The sequence below is a fragment of the Myotis brandtii genome, unplaced genomic scaffold (assembly GCF_000412655.1).
Source record: "Myotis brandtii unplaced genomic scaffold, ASM41265v1 scaffold486, whole genome shotgun sequence".
Classification (NCBI taxonomy): Eukaryota; Metazoa; Chordata; class Mammalia; order Chiroptera; family Vespertilionidae; genus Myotis; species Myotis brandtii.
In genome coordinates, this window is record NW_005368569.1 from 1,597,420 (window position 1) to 1,609,963 (window position 12,544).

A 12,544-nucleotide genomic window follows, 5' to 3' on the forward strand; every position below is an offset into this window, starting at 1 on the left:
CCCTTTATATTCTCACTAAATACTATATGGGTAGTGTGTGTGTGTGTGTGTGTGTGTGTGTGTGTGTGTGTGTGTGTGTGTGTTTTAAATATCCATTACACTTAGGAGGAAACTGAAGAGAAGATGTCTTGTCATGCAAAACACCCTTGTAACTTTTCATTTACATGGAAACTTACATTCCATAGCTGCTAGTTATTTCTAACAGTCAGGAATAGGTTTAGATTAATTCCATCCTTTGCAAACCACCATGGATAGTCAATAAATCCTAGTCTAGAAAATTTACTTAAAAAGCATCCTCTCCCTCTCTCATAGGTCTGTACCAATACCTTCAAAAACTGGTCTCAATTAGTGATTACTAGCTTGCCAGCACTGATTAATCATCACTTTTGTAATTAGATTCCTTTAGCTTCTAGTTCCTACTTCTTTACTATTCTACATTAAGTACTAACCACAATCAAACCAAATCTTCATCCTTCATTTCTTTGCCTTTCTGAGTGTTGCCATTTTAAAATTTGTCATTTACATAAAAGTATACTTCTACACTTGAAAGAAATTTCATTAGTTTAACACCATAATTGTAAAAAGAAATGGAGTCTTAGATATGTGAAGTAACTAGTCCAAGGACACACATGGAGTTAGTAGCAGAGCACGTATTCAAATCAAAGCTAATTTCTAGGCAACTCTTCTGCTTACATATGTGCTTCCTCAGGTCCTATCTTATCAGAGTACAATGCTACTCCCACTCATTTTAAGCCTTCTGCTCTTTGGTGAAACTATAAAACTTAGCCCATTCTCCAGGTTTCTAGCATGAAGATGCCTAAAATCTCTTCGCTCTGACCATTCACTGTAGTCCTTTGCCCACAGGATTTTTCCAGTTGGATGTTCTAATTTCCAATTCCAGACGTAACCTACCTAACCACCTTCCTCCTCTAAATTCCTCCTCAGCTTATTTCCAATAGTGACAGCACCATTCTTTCTAGATTCAAAACCTTGGTGTTGGTGTTGGTGGTGGTGGTGGTGGTGAGTCAGTCCTTTTGTCTCTCCCTCTTCCTACCATCACCACACTATACCCACTTTCCCTCCCCTAATATCACATTTGTCACAGGTCCTTTGCATTTTCTTTTTCTAAATGATTTCCCTGCTTTAGTCCTTTGGCCTCTAAAAAGTGACAGGTATTTTGAAGCTGACTCTACCATTTATTTACTAAAAAAATTATGTGAACTGTCAAAGACTCAGTTAACTGATAAAGTAGGGTAGTAGTGATCTTAAATATTGTGAAGATTAATTGAAATAAGATATAAAATTTCAATTATAGAGTCTAACCCAGCCGTGGGCAAACTACGGCCCTCGGGCCGGATGCAGCCCGTTTGAAATGAATAAAACTAAAAAAAAAAAAAAGACCATACCCTTTTATGTAATGATGTTTACTTTGAATTTATATTAGTTCACACAAACACTCCATCCATGCTTTTGTTCCAGCCCTCTGGTCCAGTTTAAGAACCCATTGTGGCCCTCGAGTCAAAAAGTTTGCCCACCTCTGGTCTAACCTGTAGATGTTCAATAAATATTTGTGGAATGAATGTTAGTTCCCTTCTCCCTATAGCCATAATTAATATGAGTTTGAAGAATTTTTTTAACTACCTAAACTATAAAAAGATTAGATGTTAATGCTTGAAGATTTTTTAAAAATGATTGTATCTCCTTTGATCTACAACCACATCAAACTCTAAGTGTAGAATTTTTTTATCTTGGTCTATTTTTGTTTATAACAGCCTTGAAAGTGTGCAATTCAGTGATTTTTGGTATATTCACATAGTTATGCAACCATTACCACTGTCTAATTTTAGAACATTTTCATTATTCCAAAAAGAGATTCCATATACATTAGCAGTTACTCTCACACGTCCTGGAAACTGCCTATTTTCTGTCTATATGGATTGGCCTGTTCTGGCCATTTTATACAAATGGAATCAAACCATATATGGCCTTTGTGTCTGGCTTCTTTCACTTAGCATGTTTTCAAGTTTCATCCATGTTGTAACATGTATTAGAATTTCATTCCTTTTTATGGCTGAACTATAGGCCCGATGCACGAAATTCATGCACTGGGGGGGCCTCAGCCCAGCCTTCACCCTCTCACAGTCCGAGACCCCTTAGGGGATGTCCAGAAGCCCTCACTCCTTACTGCCTGCCTGCACGCTGCTTATCGCTCGGCTCGCTGCTCCTAAGCGCTGCCGTGGAGGCGGGAAAGGCTCCTGCCACCGCTGCTATGCTCTCCAGCCGTGAGCCCAGTTTCTGGCTAAGCAGCGCTCGCCCTGTGGGAGTGCACTGACCACCAGGGGGCAGCTCCTGTGTTGAGCATCTGCCCCCTGATGGTCAGTGCACATCATTGCGACAAGTAGTTCTGGTCATTCCGCCGTAATGATTGCTTAGGCTTTTATTATATAGACTAGAGGCCCGATGCACGAAATTCATATAAGAGTAGGCCTTCCTTCCCCTGGCTGTCGACACCAGCTTTCCTCTGGCACCCAGGACCTGGGCTTCCCTCGCAGCCCTGGCTTCGTCCAGAGGTTGTCAGGTCTAATTAGCATATTATGCTCTTATTATTATAGATAATATTCTGTTGTATAGATAGGCCACATTTTGTTTATCTGTTCATCATTTTGTAGACATTTGGGTTGTTTACATTGGGGCTGTCATATATAATGCTAATATGAACATTTGGGTACAAGTTTTTAAGTGGATATGTTTTTAGTTCTTTTATTATATGCCTGGGAATAGAATCTTTAGTTGATAAAGCAAAGAATTTTCATTTCAAATCAGAGTTCTCATGGCAAGAGAACTAGTTTCTTATTTGGGGGGGTGTTTTCTTCTATGTTGGTTCCTTAAGATTGAAATTCTTTGCACTAGACATAGAGCACTGTGTTCCCAGTCATGGAAACCAACAGAAAACCAAGAGCCTGCAATCAGAAAGCATCAGAAACAATACAAATGCCCCCACATGATAAAGGATGCTTTTATAAACATAGGGTAACAAAATAACCTCCAAATCCCAGTGGTTTACTCTCAACAAAGCATTCATTTCATTCACTTTATATATGAGGTGCACTGCAAGATCAAAAAAGGAAAACTCTCCTAAAGTGAACACATTTATGAAAAGTATCCTATCCTTTGCTCTAGAGCAGCGGTTCTCAACCTGTGGGTCGAGACCCCTTTGGGGGTCGAACGACCCTTTCACAGGGGTCACCTAAGACCATCGGAAAACATATATAATTACATATTGTTTTTGTGATTAATCACTATGCTTTAATTATGTTCAATTTGTAACAATGAAAATACATCCTGCATATCAGATATTTACATTATGATTCATAACAGTAGCAAAATTACAGTTATGAAGTAGCAATGAAAATAATTTTATGTTGGATGTCACCACAACATGAGGAACTGTATTAAAGGGTCGTGGCATTAGGAAGGTTGAGAACCACTGCTCTAGAGCATGAGCCAAGTGAGTGTAAGCACATTTCTCTGTTCTTCTCAGCCATCCCACCTTCTCAACCCAACTAAAATGAAAGGGAGAATGAGGGATCTGAAACAGTCTATAGAATATTTCCATTCAGCTCAGGAGCAGGTTTCAAGCACTGTCTTTACCTTCATAGAAAGCCATGGCAAGAGGAAAAATGGCTTTGAAATAGAGATTGGCATTGAGCATCATGATCAGTCACACAGAGGTCACTAATTACTCTCCCTTTTGTTTTTCAGTGAACGAGATAATTGGGAGAGACATGTCTCAGATTTCCGTTTCCCAAGGAACAGGGGTGAGCAGGCAGGCTCCCCTCCCTGGTCCCGATTCCTTGGATTTAGGAAGATCTGATGAGCTCTGACAGTGCTCGCTGCAATCTTGCATCCACCACCACCATATACTTCTCAGCATGTTTCTCTCCTTGGACCTTGGGTTTCCAACTCTGCGGCCTTCAGGACTGGCGCCAGGAGTTGGGATCACTGGGGAAAGCAGCAGTCCTCCACCTCAGGACTTGGGTAGATTTTGTAAAAGAACAGCAACAGCAGAGGCTGTTTGAGCTTTGGGGAAATGAGCTTTGCTTTTTATTTTTGAATAGGATACTTTTATATGATGGGTGCTTTGAGTGTGAATGCAGCAGGCTCTTAATTTCAGAGGTGCTGCTTTTGTAGATGATCTCATTGCTTAGCTAGAGTTAGTAATTTGAACTGCTTTGTGGTCATTTGAAGGACCTTTTAGCTTTAATGATATTTTTAAAATAGGAACTTTTGATAAAACCTTCCAGAGGCAAACATAAAAGAAAAAAATTGTCCAAGCCCACACCTATGCCTCAGAAACTCAGCATGTGTCCTGAAGCCTTTCATAGAATCATAGGAAATAAAGCCAAATGTAGCTCATACCTCTTCAAAAGTAAACTGTTAGATAAAATGAGAAGAGACCATTCCAATCATTGAAGTGTTGGAATATTAAATGACATTCCAGAGCACAGCCTTTTTGTAACTTTCTAGATATTCCTGCAGTCTCTCCATTTTGACTTCATGTTGAAATTGCTTTTTTTCCCTCAGGGCCTTGGGTAAGATAGCTACTTATGAGGTGACTGTGAAAGGTGAGGTTTTAGCTTCATAGCTTTAAGTTCCTGCCATCCTACAAACAAGTGCTCTTCCTTTTTGTGTCCTTTTGTAAGTGGAAGCATTAGCCTTTGGCTGCTCTGTAACCTTTGAAGCCAGTCTCATGATGGTTTAGGCAATTTTGCTGGTTCTAACTCATCTCCAGGGGCCAGGTTGTGTCAGGAACTAAGCACAAATGAGCGATGCTTCAGAACAAGAGCAGAGAAAGCACAAGACTCCAGATGGGAAGCTTTTAAGATTCATACTGGCACGGAAGGCTTATCCCTCATTCTGTTTACAGCCTAAAAAGATTCTGGCCTGCCCTGTTCCATCTGCATGGCCTAAAAACCAGCCTTTTCCCCAAAAGGCTTTGAGCCAAATAAAAAAATGAGGTAGCATCATAAACCTGACCCTCCAGACCAAAGATGCCCTGGTGCTGCTGCAGGTGAAGCTGGCACTCAAGACAGGGGCCAGCAAGAAGCTCCAGCCTGCTGTCTACCAAAGGAGTGCCCAACTTGGGTGCTTTCTTCAAGCCCCATCCTTATCACTCCCATTAATAGGATAAGTTACTTGGTCCAAGGCCTGGGCCATTTCAAAGCTTGTAGTATGTTTTCATGTGAAATTATGTACTTTATTTATTCAGAAAGCAAAATTGTTGAGTGCCTACATATGAGACCGTGTGCTAGGCTGGTTAAAGGTCTGATGTTATTCCAGGGGATTGTGGGTCCTAGATGCCAGGATTCTCTACTGACATCAGGTGAGTCCTGGGCAGAGGAAGCTTGTTCATTGCCTACCACCTATAGTCACCCAGGTAGGAGCTATTGACCCATGATGAGGAAGTGTTTGTTTTTCTCTCTCTTTAAACCATGTTTTAGATTTTTCCCTTAAAACTAGTTGAGAAAAAATGTCTGTCCTTCAGCAAATCACTCTGGTCCTCTTGGAGCTGGGTTTTTTAATATTTTCTTTGAAAATGTAGTGTAGTGAGATATTTCAGGGCTATGGTTGGAAGCCCACAGCTTCCTTTGGAGGTTGTGGGGGGCTGGCCAATAAGATGAAGTTCCACAGAGCTGGTCAGACTTGCCTCCACCCTTTTGTCCCTGGTATAGCTGCCTCACATGGGTTTCTTACAAAAGTTCTCTTTGCAGGATCCATTGGGGGTTGCTTTGTTGTCCTCAAGAATAAAAGCCTCTATGATCCAGAGTTGCTATGCACCAAATTTTGATGCCTTTTAAATACCTTGATGCCTGTAGCACTAGAAATGCTTTCCTATTTAAAATAAAAGTTGAATTTTAAAATAGAGCTTTGTATACTATGTAAGCAGTTTTGTATCAGCTTTGTAAAAGCTTTGGTGTAAGAGTCAATATTTTTTGGCTTTGTAGATAAAGACTTACATTTTTGTGCAACATAGTGGTATTAAAGCACACATCCATTGGACTATGCAATTTGGGTTCTAGTTAGCAGCACTGAGCAGCTGGGCATATGCTAGCACCTACTCCTACCCCTCCGGCCGGTGTGAGATCTTGGATTAAAGAATGGGATGAGCAGCCTTCTGCTTATTAGAGACGCACAGAGAAACATGGCTGAAAACAGCTTTAAAAGGAACAGCTGTCTCCAGGATCACGTGTGGTGCTGCTGCCCTGGGGTGCAGCCCACTGCTGCCCAGGGCTAGTCACTATCATCAGAGCTCTGCTGGGTCTGGCTGTGAAGCTGTTTTTGATACTCAGAACAGATGGTCATCTTTAAGGCTCAGATGGGCTCAAGTTGAAACCTTGTATTTTATAAAATGGATGATGTTCAGTTTACAGCACTCGGGATTGTGTTTTCTTGTACATTTTGTATTTTAAAACCTTTTATAGGAGTACAGTGCTCCTTACACAATACAAAGGGAAGAGCCAGCAATTCAGGCTCCTCAGTTACAGTGCTGAAATAATAAACGATGACAGGTCAACAGTCTCCTTGAATTCTGCCTGAGTTTTCCTCTGCCTGGGGCTGGTGAGGAGCCCCTCACCCTGGGGGCCAAAGCTAAGGGCACTTTGGCTTTTAGAAAGTCCACGTGGTTAGGAACCTTTGTTTATTTTCTGGAGAGGGTAGAGTTCCAAATTCTTTATGCAGCTTCAGTTCTGCACCTTCTAATGGGTGCAAAGGACATTCCACTGTGTCTGCTAAATTCAGGACAACTGGCCTGCCCAAGGTATGCACAAAAAGTAGGCAGAAAAGTCTCCTTTAAAATTCAAGCCTGAGTTTTTATGTGAGGGCCTCCTGCCCCCTAGTGTCCTCTGGGGATACTGCAGTACAGCTCATCAAAACAGCCTGTGGTTTTGCCGTCTGGTATTCCTTGTGCCAAGCTGGAGGGGCTGGCAGCCTTAGGTGGGACCACCCCTGGCACAGTGTAGACATTGAGGTCCAAGCATCCTGGGGACTGGGGCCAGCACTCTGTTTCTCTGCTCCACCATCAGAAGCTCCCAGGAGTCATACATTGAAGGCACCAGGGCTTACATTTTAAAAAAGGCAAGCCTGCTGTGGATGTTTCCCCACAGTATCTGTGGGCATGGGCCACAGCCAGAACAGACCAAAGGCTCTCTGGGTGCTACTCAGGAGGCCTAGGTCAGGCCTTTGGGAGCAGGGTAGCACCATTCCACCCCCAGCCCTACATGCAAGATTTAGCTATCATCTTTGGGGTGAACAGCAGAGCAGTAAGTGGGGGGATGGAGCTGGGGCTTGAGCTCCTCTGAGTGCCTTCAGAAGGAAGTCACCAGGATGAGGGCACTGGTTCTCTGGATGCAGGAGAGACGTTAGCTGAAGACATCAGCCAGCTCTTACCTCCTGACTCCCTCACCTACAAACACACCCACTCTTTGGGGGCCTGTAGCACAGTGCGAGGTGGGTCACCAACAGGCATCAGGCTGGTGTAGTCATCAGGGGCTAGCTGCAGAAGGAACAGAGATTTAGGGCAGGGAGCTCTAGGCTCAGCCAGGTCCCCAAACCCCCTAGTCACACTCACCTGGTAGGCCTGAAAGATGCTGAGCAGATCCTTCATGCCAGCTGTGTATGGGACACCCTGCATACGGACCAGGGCTCCTGGCTGGGACAACACTGAGGTAGGAGCAGAAGCCAGGGCCGCAGGGGGCGTGGTGAGGTAGCCCACAGTGGTGGGAGAGACTGGGGGGCTAGGGTGGGAAAATAGGGTTTTAGTACAGTCCTACCTACAACCTACACCAAGACTTTCCTCCTCCTTCCCTTGCCTCTGACTTATGCTTAGTTCATTTTAGTTCCTCCTCTCTAAAACCTGTCCTCTATGTCATCTATTCTAGTTTGTAGATAGCATCAGCTAGCCCGCATCTCACTCCCTTCTTTCAGACCGTGGGTTATCCGACCCAGGAAGAGGATCATGACCCTCCTCCAAACCAGGACAGGGGCAAGTCTACGCAGTTCTCTTAGCAGCAGGGTACCTGGGGTAGTAAGCTGTGTAGTTCATGTAGAGTTGAGTGGCTGGCCCAGGGTAGTAGGCAATGGGAGTGGGGGCAGCAGGCACCCTGGCAGCTGGGAGCAGTGCTGAAGAGGGATAGAGAGCTGCCGTCTCAGTGGGAATGAGTGTTGGGGTGGCTTGGAAGGTGGCGTAGGCTGGTGGCGAGAGGCCTAGAGGCAGAAGCAGAGAGTACATCTGCAGGGGGCCTGGCGCTGCCCTGGGTGGGGCAGCCAGAAGTCCCCACTGTAGAAAGTGAAGGTTATAACTGGCACCCACATGCCTCCTCCTTCCCCAGCCCTGGGATACTCACAGGGAAGTTTGCAGGGTGGAGGAGACATGCCGCTGCGGCCCAAAGTGCCCCCCATCAGCACACGGCTCATCTCCTCTGTGGAGCAGGGAACTACCTCCACATAGCGTTCCTTCATCACTTTCTTATGGCAACGCTGAGAAGCAGCTAAGGCCCGCTCTGCTGACGTCATCTGGATGAAGGCATCGCCAGACGGCCGGCCCTGTGCACACCATCTTATAAGCAGTCAATCCTGTTAGCAAGGGTCCCTTACTCCCAACCACACACTCCTCTGTGTGTCCCCTTTTGGCAGCAGCCTCACCTGCTGGTTGAGCACCATGTGCACACCATGGGGCCGGATGTCAGCTGCTGCCTCCCCCAGGAAGCTTAGGATGTCTTCGATGGTGGCTGTGTAGGGCAGGCCTCGGAGGCGTACACAGTCTCTCCCAGTCCCAGCTACCATTGGGAAGGGGATGGGCAGCAGTGGAGCAGTCAGTGTGGGAAGGAGTGGACTGGAAGCGTAGCGGTTCAGGACCTAATAAGGAAGGCAGCAACTGGTCATGCAAAGTAGGGCAGGGACACAGAGTGGAGTGGGGTGAAAGGGCCACCCTGGAGAAGCACATGGGGGTGGGGGAGCCCTGGGTGCTCACCTGCTGCACCTCGGCTGCAGTGCTCCGGAAGAGTTCAATGTATCGCTTACCCAGCATGCCCTTGTGCCTGCGCAGTGCAGCTTGTGCCAGCTCCTCACAGGCAAAGAGTGCAAAGGCATCGCCAGTGGGCCTGCCGTCAGGGTGGCGCACAAAGAGCAGCCCATCGGCACCCCCCGTCACTGGGCACTCTGGCCCCAGGAAGTCGAGCACGTCTGCTGGCCCAGCTGAGAAGGGCAGTCCCCGCAGCCGCAGGATCACTTGATCTTCCCGTGACAGGAACCGAGCCACCTCTAGTGATGTGCCTTGATGAGGGTGGCATGGGAGTCACCTACTGACTTCATTCATGCCCTTCCAACTACCCATCCAAACCTGGCACACAGGGGAGCAGAAAGGCAAGGGGTGGTGGGGGAGTGGGACATGGGTCAAGAACCAGGGGGAGCTAGGTGCTGCTGGGGGCACAACTCACCCCCTGCGATCTTTACAAACTCCTCTCCTGTTGCTTTATATACCTGTGGGGACAGTAGGGACAGTCCGTGGGTCTCAGGCCTGAGGGGGCTGGCCTCAGCTCTGCTCTGCTCCACTCCCAGCCCAAAGGCCCACCTCAATGTAGCGGACACCCATGTGGTGCTTGTGTCTCTGCAACGCTAGGTCCCGCTGCTCGCTGTCCACAAAGCGGATGAGGGCCTCGCCATTTCTTCGCCCCTGGGCATTGAGGCAGAGCGCTACACCACCCCTGTGGAGCAAGGCTATGTTAGTACCTCCTGGGTAGGCCTGCCCTCCTGGGCCCACCATCATGCTGCACCCACCTGGCAATGTTGAGTCCTTTGAAGAAGCGAGCCACGTCCTGGTCTGATGACTGCCAGGGCAGCCCACGGGCCCGAACCACAGTCTCACTGTCCACCACCTCAGCCTTGCTGCTGTGGGGGTAGGGCCGAGGGTCAGAGCTGTCTACCCTGTTAACAAGGGTGCCTTACTCTTGTCACCCCCATCCCTGCCCTGCACTCACCAAGGTCCCGTCTCATATTTCTGCTTTATCACCTCGGGCTTCGAAAACAATTGATCTGAGAGGAGATGACATGGGAGTCAGCAGGGTCTGGTGGAGGGGATCTCCCCACCAAACTCTCTAAAAAGAGGACAGTTGAAGAGGAGGTGACAAAGGGGCTCCCACCATCTGGTCTCTCAGAAAAGGTAAGAACTAGGGAAGGGAGGGAAGGGGACTTTGAGGAATTAATAGGTAGGCATTCACCCAGCCCTGAGAGAGAATGGGTACCAGATGGTGAGGGGAACCTTACCATTGGGCCCTTCAAGTAGGTGGAGGATGACAGCTACCATTGTCTTCACTTCCCAGACCCCAAAGTCATCCTCTGTGGCATCTGTTTCCAGCCCCAACTCTATGAGCAGTGAAATAATAATGAGGAAATCCCAGCAGGAGAGGCTTGGGGCAATCAGCGTGAGCCCTATGACTGGTCCCACCTAGGCCCAAGTCCCCTACATAAGCACGTGGAATCCCAGCAAGCACATGTTTTGGCCCTGCTCATGTATGCCCTTACAGATCCCCCAGCCCAGACATATGTAGACATGTCTACTTTTCAAATGTGCCCCAATCCAGACAGACATGCACTTAAGGACTCAGCAGATAATGCTAATTGGGTATGTTCATATAAGCCACCAGCATGCACATACTCAGACACATATAGCCTATGGCTGCCCATCTATTCTAACCCCTCTGGGACACAGGTACCCTGTGCCATGGTGGCCACGGTGAGGTCCCTGGCGAGGCGGGCGCTTGGGTGCTGCACATGGAACTCTCTGCGGAGGTCGTAGAAGGAGAAGAAGGTGTCGGGGAGTACCAGGTTCTGGGGGCACAGGTGAGCAGGGATGAATAGATGAAACTGAGCAGCCCACCCCCATGACAATGGATGGCCTGAGAACCCTGCCCCCTGTTGTGCCCTCAGTGGCATACCTTCCTAGAGGCCTCAGGATGCAGGACCTGTCGCAGCAGCTGCTGTCCATCAGTGCAGAGCACGTAGGGGCCCCCGCCCAGCAGAGCCACATCCCCGAGCACCAGCTGTGAGAACTGGGGAGAGAGACAGACTCACAGCTGGGCAGGCAGGAAGAAAGAGGGCGCAGGCTGCAAAGCTGGTTCTGCCAGATGTTCGGCCAGCCCTACCCTGCTTGGGGAGTAGGTGGCCATACCTGTTGGGCCTGGCTCTGTAGTTCCCTTTTTCCCTCAGTCCACCATCAGCTTCTCCAGGCCAAAAGGGGGCATTTACATATCCCCCAATCCCCCACTGCACACACTCCAGGAGTCTGGAGTGGGGCCAGAGCAAACACCTGGTGGAGTGGGACAAGCAGGTGGGAAGGGGCGGGGCAAAGCAGGTTAAACCTGTCCCTGACCAGGCTCCACCTTCAGACAGGTGGGAGAGGCCCAGTCCTGCCTGGGGCCCATCCGGCTCATGGTCAATGGCAGCCCCGCCTCTAGGTCTGACCAACCGAGGGCCAGAGAAATTCCAAGGACAGAGCTCCACACCTGGACGCCAGGGGCAGCATGAGCTTTGACCCACACCCTATCGACCTGCTGGCACTGAGCTGTTTGCTCATAGAGGGGGTGGCACTCCAGCCCCTCCCCCAGCCTCCATCCCTGCTGGCGAACAGGTATAAGCACTCAGCACAGCCCCAAGAACCTCCCCCACGCCAACTTCACACTCTGAGACTGGCCGAGCAAGGCAACCCAGCTCTCCTTCAGCACACTCCCCAGGTGGGGGCTGGCCTGGAAGCCCTTCGGCAACAGCCTAGGTTGAATCATCTTTGTGCTTCCATTTCCTCATCAGGAACTACCAGAGTTGGAAAATGAAATTCGTGCGTGTAAAGCACTAACACTCATTATACTCAACCGCCAGACACGGGTTGAGCGCAGTAGTGAAGATAATTGAGAGAAAACAGCAATGGGAACAGCCTCCCACTTCAGCCAGGGCCAGGAGGCAACCCTAGGCCTTGGCACTCCGGAGGCAGGTAGCCTCCAGGCGGGGTCAGGACAGCGCCCACGCCTGGACGGCCAGCTGGGGCAGGCCTCAACGAGCAGCTTACACCTGGCGGCGTCTGCCTCTGGGGCAGACACCGCCCTACGCCCCCGCCCAAGCGTCTCCCAGGCGGGTGGGTGGGCCGAGGTCGCAGGCGGGAGGGACAGTGACCTATGACCAAGGCCCTTTGGCCCTTTCGGCTTCTGGCTACTGTTCTGAGAGACCTGGCTGGGCAGGTTCCCAGTTTCAGTCTCAGCCTGGCTCCCCCGCCGGCCGGGGACTCTAGGAAGGGTCTCGCGGCCTCCATCCCCACCCCCTCAATAGGGTGGATCTGGAAAGACGGAGAAGGAAGAACTCCCCCACCCCGAAATGGCCGGCACACGCGGACACACGCACACGCGGGAGTCGATGAAAGTTTCAAACAACAGGAACCCGTCCTACCGCCCGGGCCAGTTAGCCCCGGCGCGCCAGGCCTCGCCTCCTCCAGCCTCTCCTG

General features: G+C 48.9%; 1 protein-coding gene across 1 annotated transcript in view; it reads right to left on the bottom strand.

Annotated features, from left to right (window-relative positions):
* Positions 1-5,478: 5,478 nt before the first annotated feature.
* The window catches only part of ESRP2 (epithelial splicing regulatory protein 2), a 9,498-nt gene continuing 2,432 nt past the window's right edge, over positions 5,479-12,544 (bottom strand). Inside the window, 13 exon segments of the mRNA XM_014547804.1 lie at positions 5,479-7,552; positions 7,628-7,793; positions 8,076-8,262; positions 8,403-8,601; positions 8,701-8,913; positions 9,029-9,330; positions 9,495-9,537; positions 9,629-9,761; positions 9,835-9,945; positions 10,035-10,089; positions 10,321-10,419; positions 10,770-10,884; positions 10,992-11,105. Of these exon segments, the coding sequence (XP_014403290.1) occupies positions 7,463-7,552; positions 7,628-7,793; positions 8,076-8,262; positions 8,403-8,601; positions 8,701-8,913; positions 9,029-9,330; positions 9,495-9,537; positions 9,629-9,761; positions 9,835-9,945; positions 10,035-10,089; positions 10,321-10,419; positions 10,770-10,884; positions 10,992-11,105 (1,827 nt within the window). The 3' untranslated portion in view covers positions 5,479-7,462.